This window comes from Nicotiana tabacum, chromosome 15 (assembly GCF_000715075.1).
Source record: "Nicotiana tabacum cultivar K326 chromosome 15, ASM71507v2, whole genome shotgun sequence".
NCBI classification, from domain to species: Eukaryota; Viridiplantae; Streptophyta; class Magnoliopsida; order Solanales; family Solanaceae; genus Nicotiana; species Nicotiana tabacum.
Window position 1 is genome coordinate 77,550,663 of NC_134094.1, and position 13,210 is coordinate 77,563,872.

At 39.6% G+C, this 13,210-nt stretch overlaps 1 protein-coding gene across 2 annotated transcripts; it reads right to left on the minus strand.

Annotated features, from left to right (window-relative positions):
* Positions 1-5,667: 5,667 nt before the first annotated feature.
* LOC107759692 (uncharacterized) lies at positions 5,668-12,104 on the minus strand. Of its 2 annotated transcripts, XR_012699318.1 has the most exons (3): positions 11,951-12,104; positions 8,286-10,426; positions 5,668-6,547 (listed from the first exon to the last, which is right to left on the minus strand). XR_012699318.1 is itself a non-coding variant. In XM_075230904.1 (2 exons), the coding sequence occupies exon 2, from the start codon at positions 10,388-10,390 to the stop codon at positions 8,444-8,446; it is 1,947 nt and encodes a 648-aa protein (XP_075087005.1). In that variant the 5' UTR covers positions 10,391-10,426; positions 11,951-12,091; the 3' UTR covers positions 8,147-8,443. The 2 variants fall into 2 exon arrangements, 1 of the variants encoding a protein (XP_075087005.1); XM_075230904.1 differs by lacking the exon at positions 5,668-6,547 and having other exon boundaries at positions 8,147-10,426; positions 11,951-12,091.
* Positions 12,105-13,210: the final 1,106 nt, after the last annotated feature.

The following is a 13,210-nucleotide window of genomic DNA, read 5'->3' on the forward strand; positions in this document are numbered from 1 at the left end:
CTAAGTGACCTGGTCCTCATCGGGGGAAGCGTCTTCACCCTCAGGATCTTCCCCGCCTTCGGACTCGCTTAAACCCTCTAAGTCATTATCATCCTCGGGATAAGCCAACCTTTTAGCCTCAGCTTCAAGCTCTTTGGCATTCTCGATCTCAGCTGATAGGTCAAAACCCCGAGCATGTATTTCCTCGAGGGCCTCCCTTCGAGATTTCTATTTAGCATGCTCGGTGATGTCTTTTGCTCGAACTTGAGCAACCTCGGCATCGGCCTTATAAACGGCCACCATCTCATCGGCATTGGCCTTAACTACTTTGGCCTCCGGCTTGGCCGCTTCGAGCTCTGTGGCCAGATTTTCTCGATCAGAGATAGCTTAATTCAACTGGGACTGGAGCTCCTCGATCTTCTTGGCCTGCACCAAGGACTTCTCCTTTATACCTCGGAGCTGGACTTCAGCCGAAGCTAGTTGGTCCCGGGCGGTCTCCTTTTCTTGGGCCAGGCAGTCCATGTTCTTTTTCCATTCTTCGGCCTCAGCCTTTACCGCATCTACCTCTTACCAAAGCTGTCAGATCTTATCAATCTTCTGCTGGACCTACGGGTTCAAACCGTTAGTCACTGTGACCGATTCGTCGTCACTAACTTCAACCCGGAGGCCCTTAGCCTCCCCTTCTCTTTACTCACTGAGAAGTTTGTAAGCATCTCTTTTCTCAATGAGCCCTCGGATCTCGGCTTTGTACTGGTTCAGTTCTTCTCGGTATCGGAGGAACGTTTCATGGTGGAGTACCGAAGCCTACAAACACAGAAGGAGGAGTTACGATCATCTACAAAATAATCTAAGTACACACTAGAAATTATTAAGAGGTATCTGAGGTTACCCGATTTAATGCATGTTGCGCTTCACTGAATAAATAAGTCACTTCCATCTCATTCATCTTGGCCTGATCCTCCTTGGTCACCAAGAACCGAAGGTAACTGGCCACCCCCACGGGGGCAAAAAGAACCCGGGCATCCTCCAGAATGGACATAATGATTGACCTCTTCTGGTCAGGATTCAAATTCGGAGCTGGGAACCGATTGACTAGTTTCGGGCTCGAGGTAGGTCCACTTGTCCCCGATAATGGACTCTTCTTCGGCACCGGTATATCACCCAACCCGGTGATGTCCTCTATAGCGGTAGAGTCTACGCCATCAAAGAAGTTTAGAAAGGAGTCTACCGCCCCTTGTGGATCTTCGTTGGGTCGTTCTTTCAGCGCCTGAGCATTGGCGATCATAAGCTCAGTAAATTATGGCGAAACGGAGAGGTCTATCAATCCGGGTATGCCCTTCGGAGCACTATCCGCTGTCCGGGAGGAACCGGCTACGATCTCGTTATCGGATTCCCTATCTCGAGGGCAGCCTCGCCTCCTTCTAGGTCGGAAGCTTCGGCTAAATCTCCTTCATCGACCTCCCCGAGTCGAGGTAATTCAGTTTCAGCTCTCACCGGTTCGGGGACCCCTCGTACCTCGAGCCCTGACCGCACACGGGCCACCAGTTCGGAGTTCTATTCTTCTTCTCACTCATCCTTGAGCCGGTGGAGTGAGTCCGAAGAGGGTGCCCGAGAACTGGTGCTACCCTTAGGTTTACTCACCAGACTTCTTTTTGTTTTCTTCTTTTCCGAGCTCGGAGAACTCGAGGCCCTCTTCCTTTTCTTCTAATCACCTTGCCTCGGAGCAAGGGACTCGAGAGGCATATCCTCGTCATTGGATAGAGGCCTCATAGCAATATCCTTGGGAAGACCTGCAAAAGAAAACTAAACTAATAAGAACTCAACGGCACGAGGAAAAAATCAAATATTATTAAATCGGAAAAGGAAACTTACTATGGGAACGGGCCTCCCACCGGCCCTTCGACAGTTCATGCCACGCGCGCTCGGAATAGGGTTTCTGTAACACGAGGTCCTCGGCCGACTCCTTGAGTTGAGGAACTGCATTCGGCATTCGAGCAACAGCTGCACCACAAAACGTCAAGGGAGGAAAAAGAAAAAATAATAAATGAAATCTTTAAGGCAAAGTTATACTTACGTTTTATGTTCCATTTCTCGGGAAATGGCTTGTCCTCGGCCGGGATTAAATACGAGGTCTTCACCCAAATAAATCGGCCCAACTAGCCTCGGTCCCGATCCTCGTCTATACTCAAGAATGGGGCCTAACTGGCCCGGCGGACAAGCTTTATTAATCCACCTCGATAGAGTCGGGGACAGTACAGGCGCATGATATGATCGAGGGTGAAGGCACACCCCTCGATTTTGTTTACGAAGAAGAGGAGGAGAATTACTATCCTCCAGAAAGAGGGATGGATTTGACCAAGGGTCACCTCGTACCTCTTACAGAAGGCGATGATGACCGGGTACAAGGAGCCCAATGTGAAGGGATAAGTGTAAACACTTAAAAAATCCTCCACGTGGGTAGTAATCGCTTCTTCAGGCGTGGGCACCACCACGTGTTTATCAACCCAGTTTCAATCCTCTTTGACCTTAGAGAGGAGACGGTCGGTGATCGAACATATATATCTCGAGACCGGCTCTCATAGACCCGGTACCGAGGAAGTATTTTCAACCTTGAAATCAGTGCCGGTCGAGCACCAACCAGGAACAAACACTTCAGGGTGAGGTTCCACCATTGTTTCCTCGCCGGTCGGCCGTGATAAAGAGGCGGTTTCTTTTTGTGGAACTGTCTTTAGAAGTTTTCGCCATTTTTTCTGAATAGAGATGAAGAAGAGGAAGTTAAAAGGTTACGCTAATGTTTTGGAATGAAGACAAGCGAAGATTCTTGCAAAAACCTCAAGAAATCTGGTACAAGTGTTGTAGAATACAAATATTTTTTAAAGAACAAGAGTAGAAGAGGTTTAAACATGAAGTTTGAATGGATGAAAGATGGAGTATATATGGTATTCAAACGACGGTTCAAAGTCTGTAGCGGCCGACCAGCAACTGATGAACATTTAATGCCATTAAGATGTGAATGACGAGACGTTTCGTCTATTTTTATCGTTTATGAAGTGAAGTATCGAGATCAGGATCAGGGGCTCATATTGTTTCTCGTCGTTTATACTCCGAAAAACGAGGGGACTATATATATATGGCCGAAATCGGGCTCATCTATTGCATGATGGATCGGAACCGAAACATGATGCATTGAAGATCGACCCCAGGTTCCATCGAACCAAAGAACGAAGTCAGAACATACGTATCCAAGATCTTCCAGCTAGTGACTCCAGAATCGATCCCGATTCTGAACAAGCTCGAGGAAACATTATCGGACCCAATAACAAAAGGTCGAAGTATCTGCAACCGGTCGGATATCACGGCGAGAATCTTGGCACGTATCAACAAGAGACCGATTAATTAGCAAATCACGAGATTTCTTACCTTTTATAGAATTGTACCTAAAGCAAGACTCCTCTACTATATAAAGGGGGTCTGATTCTTTGTAATGGGCATGGTAACACGCATCCCAAAAGTATTATAATATTATTTTCTTTTTGCAAGCCACTGTTCTTCTGTATTTGACATTATTTGGATCATATTCAGTTCGAGTGAGGTCTATTTCTCAAGGGTATAATTGTTCAAGTCACACGGTTTGAATTTACTTTATTATTGTTTGCTTTACTTATAGTTCAATCTATCGCTTTGTGTCAAATTAATCCACGTATCCTTAAAATCACTTATAAATTCAATTGTTATCCGATTTTGAGGGTAAACAAGCTTTGTAGGGGTGTCAATGGTTCGGTCGGTTATTTTATAAAATCTGTACCATACCATATGTTCTGTTATTCTATTATATATAACCAAAATTACACTTTTCGAAATTGTCCCAATCATATCGGTTTCTCTTCGGTATCGGTATCAGTACGGTTCGATTAATTTTCGGTATTTTTTTGAAGTCATATAAAAGTTACTAGTAGAAGTAGAATGCAATAACATACGTACTTTTATAGGACTTAGCAAAACTCTCTAGACATTTTTACTATTCAACGGGTGATGAATTAAAAAAATATGAAAGATGGCTAGAGTTAAATCCATCAACTATTCTATATCAGCATAAAAGAAACTAAGCAAAGACAAAGAAAATATAAATCACACGAGTGAAAAGATATTAACCAAACTGGGGCTCAAGAATAAAGTGTATAGAAGATTAATTATTCAAAAAATAAATCTAAATCATACGAAAGGAAACATATTCAATATATTATAATTTGCTACGCATAATCATTAGAATACCTTGTCTTGCTAGTGAATATGCTAAAAATAATTTAGTTTCATAAGGAGAAACATATAGGTGTGGGAACTAGGATTTTGAGTTTTAGTTACTTGTTGGCTTATAACCGTTTTCATAATTCCAAGGCCCAAGGAAAAATTTTGTGCTTTATTATTTTTAAACTTAATATATAAAGATATTTTTCAATAGTAAATTTATTCGGTACGGTTCGGTATTTTTTCGATTAATTTTCATAAAATTAAAAATCTACCCTAATTATTGGTACGGTTATAGATTTATATAAAAACCTACGGTTTTATTAAAAAAAACTTAAAAATCGGTTCGATACAGTACGGTTCGGTCGGTTTTTAAATATCCATTGACACCCTACTGCTTGGTTTTTCTTTGTTTTTCATACGGAACTGTTTGTTATTTATTTAGAGATAATTATGGAGTATTAGGTCTCGTTAAACCATCCTTGCAAACATCTTTCTAGCTAAGCTATCATTTTGTACAAACTATTATTTTGTCCCAAAATGGAAATAATTTGGTTCATATTTTACAAAGGGACGGGAAAAACGGTTTAGAGAATTAAAAATAATGAAAGTCCAACGCCAACATAAAACAACCAATCCATTTATCAAACAGCTTTAGGTTTCAGTGGTAAGCAAATCAACCTTTTCAGCAACGAAGTTCATTAGATCAAAATAACACAAAACCAAACAGGCAAAGTGCAAGAAAAGAACATGCCAAACTTGAATCAAATAAGGTAACAGAATTCATTACTATTCATAGCATTTAAGCCAGGTATAAATATTAAACAAGATTAAGGCACAAATCCTAATCACTAATTAGTGATCGAACATCTAAATAGCTGGTCCCATTCCCTTTCCAAACCAATCGATCGCCTTCTTAGTAACTGCAAAACTCTCACAGCTCATAAGTTGGGTGCAAGGAAGGAGGGGAATGGATAAATGGGAATTAAACCAAAACAGGGAACCACCACCAACAACAACAACAACTACTCAGCCTCAATCTATACGAATCAATCATCATTTCGGTTTTGCTAATCTCAGTCAAATATGAACCAAAATAGAAGAAAGAACTAAAAATACTTAGCAGCCTGAACTTTCACTGTTCAAATGGTGAGGAGCATAAACACTAAAGACCCCAAGAAAAGCTGCCAAGAGGAAGGGCATGGTTAACTAAACTGGAAAAAACTAGGATCCCCAGAGAAGTTAAAAAGCAGCAGATATAGTATAGAATGAGAATACTAGAGAAAATGAATGCAAGAGAGATCTCTTAATGCTTCTTTGATCAAATCTAACTACTTACACCTACTGGTGAAAGTGAAACATCAAACTCCGGATGTCTCGGCTGCTCTGACTTTCAACAACAGAGTTACAATCTATTTTAAGTAACATGCACTTAACTGAAACTAAAAGCAAAAATAGAAGAGAAATTGATATTTGGTAAGCTAGTATTAAAATATAACGGGTTAAAGGCAATGGGAACCTGGTACCAGTCTCCGGCCCCTTTGATACATTTGAACTCACAGCTTCTAACTCCTAACTCAGACTATGTTACAATTATATACAGCCTAAACAAGTTCTCGGACTAAGTTACAAGCAAGGAAAATCGACCAAAATCAAACATTTTCAGATATTACAACAAAAATTTACACTTGGCACATGATCTAACTACAATAAACTTTTTACAGGCCTACAGGCAGTTACAGATGCAATCAGCGATCATTATCTGTCCTGGAATGTACGTAGTCCATGTTGAATGCATCTTCTAGTATTTTAAACTCATCTCAGAATAACTGCGATGAACAATAAGCCAACTCCTCCAGATGTTACAGCAATCACCTAAATTTTGGTTACAACAACAAATTACTCTATACAAAAATTGCTAGCTGACAACACCTAACCTAGGCTGGCATTACTTGTACAAACCCAAAATACTTAACAAGTGCTCAGCGGACTTGGTATAAAATCTTTACAAAGCTCAAAGTGATACGTGCATGAAACATTACACATTATGGAACCTACTACATGATTTACAATACATAGCTCCAAAAAAGAGCTTTTACAGACTGGTGGGCCTGCTGATACATCCCTATCTAAATTGGATGCTCACAATGCTTTATGCTAAAAAACAAAAATTACAGCCAATATGAATAATGTTTCTCGGGCACACTAGGCACTAGGCAGAGACTAGCATTTTCAAACATTTGTCCAATTTAACTCATCTTCCTCCAGATAACCAAAATATGCTGATTTAGTCACGAAAAACAGAGAGTTGCCTCGCGGCTCCCTGAATACGATAATTAGAGAAATCCCCAAGTTAATACTCATGAGAAATGATACAACCCAAATACTCATATGACTGTGTTAGTTACAGATGCCCATAACAGTAAACAGATGAATTAATATGGACATTGAACCAAAAAGAAAGAAGGAAAAAATCAGCTCCATGCAAATGATCTTTAACTGCCTCAGGAAGTGGGCAACTTAAATAATCTTGCCCTCTCGAACTAGCACATTACAGAAAAGAATTTTACAAACAAATACTATAACCTCAAGTAAATAATCTACTAGGTTCAACACTGTTCAAAATTAGAACTTAGAAGTGGCATGAAATGTCTGTATATGCATTTCTTGCCGAATCAATGCCATTCAAGAATAGATGAGACTGTACCAATATAACACAGATGACCAAGCAGATTTACTTAAGTTTTTTAGTTATACACCATGCAGATTTATAGACTCTTCTAGCTATACCAAGGACGAAGGAATTCAGCTCTAAATCCTTTACATGGACTCATATGAAGGCCAGCTTGAAAACGTGAAGGATCTATAACTTGGCACCCCTATCCTCTTCTAGGGTCGGGAGGAGGAGCTGAAGGTGGTGTTAAGACAAGGTACGAAGAAATTTGCTTAAAGCCCTCCAAATGGTACTACTAATAAAGAAATAAATCTTTGCAGCAACAATGTTTATTAACACAGAGAAAGAAACCACAAAAGACCTAACTTACAGAAGATCTCCCGGTTATTACACACAAAAGACCAACATGTAATAAATTGTCTGCTAACCGATGACTCCGCCATATAAAATCAGTACTCTGACCAATGAGATCTCATTTTAGCTGAAAATGCTCATAAAAATCACCTAGGAGTGCAGCAGAAATTGGAGTGAGTGAAGCTCACATCATGTATGAACTAGTATCGCACAGATTTAAAGTTCCAAAATAATTACTCGAGACAGGATGCGTACAAATTACCAGCACGACATATATGACTCCTAACTAGTTCACAACTAAAAGCACTTCAACTTCACAAATCAGCTATGCTAGCATGCATCAATAATACTGGAAGATCCAAACATATAAGCACCACTATACCACTTAACAGCCATGGCACAACCAATTTATAGGACCACCACACTTGGAATCATTAATTTCACAAAAAAGTCGAAAAATACTATCATGAAAACTCAGTTTCTTCGCCGAACGGATAAACAAATAAGGACTAAGTTTGAATACAAAAGAAATAATACCTACAAGCATACCTAGAAAACAAGGTCTAGCAGCTTAGAGATGAATAACCAAGATAAGACAACCCCCTCCCCCCAGCCAACACATAAGTGCACCCAAACAAAAGAAGAAAAAAGCACATTTTAAAAATCAATGAGCAGCAAATTGAAAAGCCAAGCATCATGAATCAAAGGCTATTTCTCAGCTTTTGGCTCAAGTAAATATAACCAAGTGACTGAAAGAACTTAACCAGCATACCACCATACACAAAAGGGCAAACTCTAAGATAATAAACAGGAAGATATAATCAGCTCCAAAGAGCTAATTTATGAGATCATAAAACCTAGAAGATAATCAGTAACTGGGAATTAGAAAGCTCAAACCAGCAAACTCTTAAGAGTATTTTAGTAAAGGTACTCATAATCTTAGCACAAATAGTTCAGCATCAAATTATGTTTATGGGGAGTAGAATAAAAGGACCTTTATCTACTTCCTGCAACCTTGTAATACTTGACTTACTTCTTTAAATCCAGAAACCACAGAGTATCAGCACCGACACAAACAGGAAGAACGCCACTGCATACAAACAGCTGGAAGAAGGACATCTCGAAAGGTTATTGATTGTGCTCATAGTCCTATAAAATACTTGGAACAGATGCATGACAGGATAGATCAGATCATTCAGAAGGCGCACGTCTACGTTTCCCATAATTTGTGTCTCTTGATCTAGACCTATGATCCTCTTCCTGCGCTGCTCGGGATCTGCTACGGGATCTCGAAGAAGACTGTCCACGGTCATAGTCATCCTCATATTCTGCTTCACGTTCCTTGTGACGATAGTCCCGGTAACCATCCCTTTCTTCCTTGTATCTGTGCTCCCTATCATACCTCTCCCTGTCATGCTCTCTTTCATCACGATGTCTCCTCTCAGAGTTGCCTGACCAGTCACGCTCAGATCCACGTTCCTTTTCCCTAGACACAGCACTTGACCTGGCTCCTTTATCATGGCTAACTTCTCCATAGCCATATTCTGATGCATTATCTTCTCCACCATAACTGGACTCTCTAGTTCTCCTGCCATGTTCTTCTCCTCCCCATCCACCTCCGCTTGTGTCAGTCCACATTCCTGGATGAGGCCCATCCATCCCAGCATTACCCATCATTCCCATTCCATTTGCAGACATTCCTCGACCAAAGAAAGCAGGGTTGACATGAGGAGCCACCCCAGGAAGGCCCATAGGATTAACAGCTGGAAATTGAGGAATCATCCCTGGAAACGCAGGACCAGAAAACCCTCCATAACCAGCTCCTCGACCCATAAAACCAGGATCAAAACCAGGACCCATCATGCCCTGAGGATGCATTAGACCTGCAGGAGGACCACCAAATGCTGGACCTGCAAGTCCTTGCCCAAAAGCTCCACCATGACCAGTGCCAGTTCCAGGATTCCCCATCATATTCTTTGCTCCCATGCCTCCTCTTCCCCTCACTGGTCCACCCCCAGGTCCTCTGTTAGGCATTCCCGGCCCTCCACGCCCCCAGCTACCTCTTCCAAAATTCCTCCCTGCATCTCCAGGGGTGTAATTTGCCCCACCTCTACCAACTCCCTCATTCATGGGTCTTCGCCCCTGTGGTTGAGTCTGCACCTGGTTTTGAGTTTTGTTCATATATGAAGAACCCATCTGTTTTATAGTTTGTGGAGTAGCAAACGCGACAACACAAGCTCGCCCATTGAAAATATGACCATTCATTCCTTCTTTGCAAGAAGCTGCAGCAGCTGGGTCAAAGAACTCAACTTGACAATAGCCTTTAGACTTGCCACTAGCTCTCTCATCAAAGAATTTGATCTCCTTTACATTTCCATATTGTGTCAACACACTCTCAATCTCAGAATCAGTAGTCCACCAGTGCAGCTCTCCCACAAAAAGCATGGTGTTGCCATTCTCCAGAGATGGCCTTATAGGAGTCTCGCTAATAATTGGGCTATTCATGTTAACATTCCCGCTTGAACTCAGTTGATTAGTTGGCATTTGCGGAACAACTCTTGATCCACCCACCCCAGAATTCACCAACGGTGTAGCTTCATTGGCATTTTTCTCTGGCATATTGATAGGATCAGCTCCAATTTTCTGCGTCGTTGGTATGGATCCTTGGTACCCAGAGTTTCCCATTTGAGAATCGCCAGTCAACATCATTGCTAAAGGCCTTCCCTTTTGTGCAGCATCAGCCGGTCGTTCAGTTCCCCTTTCAGCTACAGGTCCGCTTTTTTGCTCGGGGAATCGGACTTCAGTGCCAGCATATTTCCCTTCTGTTGCAACACCAGGGATTTTTGCCTCATCTGATCCTATACCATCAGCCTTTGCATCAGGAAAACTAGCTTTCTGATCTCGAAAACTCCCATTTCCCGCATCAACAGGCGGAATTGGGGCCTCTGACCGCTGGAGCTGTAGGAAACCTTCCCCAACATTAACATCATTGTAAAGATCATCATATTCATCATCTTCACCCATCATTTCATCCTCTGCTAGCGCGGGAATTGTCCCACCTCCATGGTACTGCATCTTGTGGCTTCCTCCATATTCCTCATCACCATAATCCAACTGCTCATCTGCTGTTGGATCCATCAACGGTAACTGAGACTATAAATTAGGAAACACCACCTGATTTTTAAAGGCATAATAGATGATAGTTAAGTTCATTGCTTTAAACATTAACAAACAAAGTAACTTGAATTTCCATCTGCAGCAAATATTCACAAGTCTTAATGCATATGAACATTAATGGAAAAAGCATGAAATGCAGACAATTCTGTTATTCTTTTTATAAGACCGGCAATGTTTTTGGCAGTGAATGTTGGGCAGCTAAGTCCAACATATCCACAAGATAAGTGTTGCGGAGATATAGATACTAAGATGGATGTACGGCCATACAAGATTAGATAAAAGCAAAATTGACCACATTGACAAGATCTGCAAGTAGCACACACCGAGGATAAAATGAAAGAAGGTCGCTTAAGATGGTTTGACCAAGTCTTGACCTACAAATGCACCGATCCATAGCTGTGGAACTATGGTGAGTGAAGGTGTTAAAAGAGAAAGAGGTAGACCTAAAGTTACATGGAAGGAAGTTATTTCAAAAGACCAACAATTTCTTGGGATAAATGGAGACTTTGCTAAAGATAGGGCATAATGGAAGAAAAAGATCAATATATGTGATATCTATCTACTAGTGGGAAATGGGATTTAGTCTTGTTATATAACTTCTATATTATTATTATTATTATTATTATTATTATTATTATTACTACTACTACTTATATATATTTATTTAATTTTAGTAATGATAATGAATGAGTTCAGCTTAAAGATAAGTGAGGATTCGTTATTTATCGTCGACTCCAACTTGTTTGGGACTGAGGCATAGTAATTGAAGTTATTTGACATACCCATTCACCCCATTATCCCTACTCCCAGGTGCCAACAATGCCTTTTTACAACTTCACCTTGGTCATTCAAACCCACAACCTCTTGGTTGAAAGTGGAGGGTTCAGCCACCCGAGCAACCCGCTCTTGTTAAAAGATGATGTTTTAGCAGAGAAAAGAATAAGATCTTAATGTACTGAACGAATATCTGAGAGCATAATCTTAAACTTTAATTTATAGTTTGAGAATAGAACTGCAGAAACTTGAAGCATCTTTCAAGCAAGACATCAAGAGATCTGACAGCTAGAAAAGTAACAACAGCATGTAGATCTTTATAAAACCGACAGGCAAAAATTAAAATTTGTAACTCAGTAGTAAAAATGGAGACGCACCTACCCACATCAGAAGTCACAAGAAGATAAACAAAACGAGAAATTTTTCTACATCATGTTAATTAAAACGTTAAAAAAATATCTTGTTGAAAACCCAGATCACAAAAAGTAATCATGCTCAATACTCATATCACAATTTCAGATATATATGCAGAAAATCTCGTAAGATATCAGAAATTTTGAACATTTACATTAGCCAATGGGTATCCAATTGTATGTAACAGTCAACGGATAAGAGCATACAAAAAACGATTACAATTTATCATTGACGAATAATAGTTTCCTAATCGAAAGAAAAATTGGGAATCCAAAAGGATAAAGAAAATTAGGGAAAATTGAAAATAAAATTGAGAAGAGTCCTTTTTCTTACTTGAGCTTCTCCTCTCAGGCTCAGCTGTAGAGGTTAATCTTCAACTTTGCCTCTCTCTCTCTCTCTCTCTCTCTCTCTCTCTCTCTCTCTCACACAGCTTTTCGTTTGGTTGTACAGTGGTTAATTTTGTAGTCTTCGCCCGATGACGGGCCCAATGTGATAACTGGTAATAATTTGAATATAGGAACTTTTTGTAAAAAATTACATCCGCTTTAAATTATTTTCATCAGCTGTTTCAATTGAAACAATTAATTACAGCTTTTTGTGAGTGTTTCTTTTATCTTTTTAAGTTAGTGAAAATTCAAAACAAAAGAAATAAAATTTTGTTCAGATTTTTTATTTATCTGATTTAAGGAAATTTCAGATGAATTTGACGTAACTCATTTAAGATTTTTCTTCTAATCAAAATTTTGATAGAGGAACCACTATATTTGTCTTGTCAAATCTGGACCTTTGCTCCTTTTATCTTTGGTATCTTAAATTGTGAATAGTTATGGCTGGTTTGGTTTGTGAGCAAATTATACGGAGATTATAATATGTGAAATATAATATAGAGATTAAATAATAATGGGATCATTTAGTAAATATGTTTATACCGGTAAATATTTGATTTATTAAACTAAATATGGAATAAACTAGGTAGAATCGAAAACATATACTATATTTGTAAAAAATAAGCTCAAAGTAACAATATGAAATAAAAAATAGATAAGAGATATAGAACTGAAGAAAGAGCTTTCTTATTTTATCAAGTGGTTTTCAAGGTGAAGCCAATTCTACTTGAATTGCGTCTTTTCATTTTGGTCGATTATTTTTCTAGCTACATTCATCGACAAATTTTGGTACAAGATCCTCATCTTGTTACATTACTTCAATAGCAACATTATATGCAAAATTGTTGTCAATAATAACATTATTTTGAGTTCACCTTTTTTCCCGTGGAGACATAACTTATTGAGATCTTTTCATTTTCATCATTTTCAGATACCGGAACCTCCCGTGAAGTATTCTCAGTTGTTATGTCTTGATGCTATTCTTGAGTAATTGCCTCATATTATGATCAACTTGATAATTTGCTCATTTTCTTTTTCAAGGACTCTTATCCTTGAAAACAATTGGTCTACCACGTTTAAGGCGTAGCTTAGATATATTTGCATTATCATATTTTTCAACTGGGCCATCAATTCGAATTGGAGCATTTACAGCTGGGATATGCGATTTAGTAACCCTTGGAAGGTAAATAAATGAATCTGGCAGTCG

What these genes read in the sequence shown, in the direction of transcription:
- LOC107759692 (XM_075230904.1), bottom strand. Translation starts at nt 10,390, where the DNA reads ATGGATCCAACAGCAGATGAGCAGTTGGATTATGGTGATGAGGAATAT.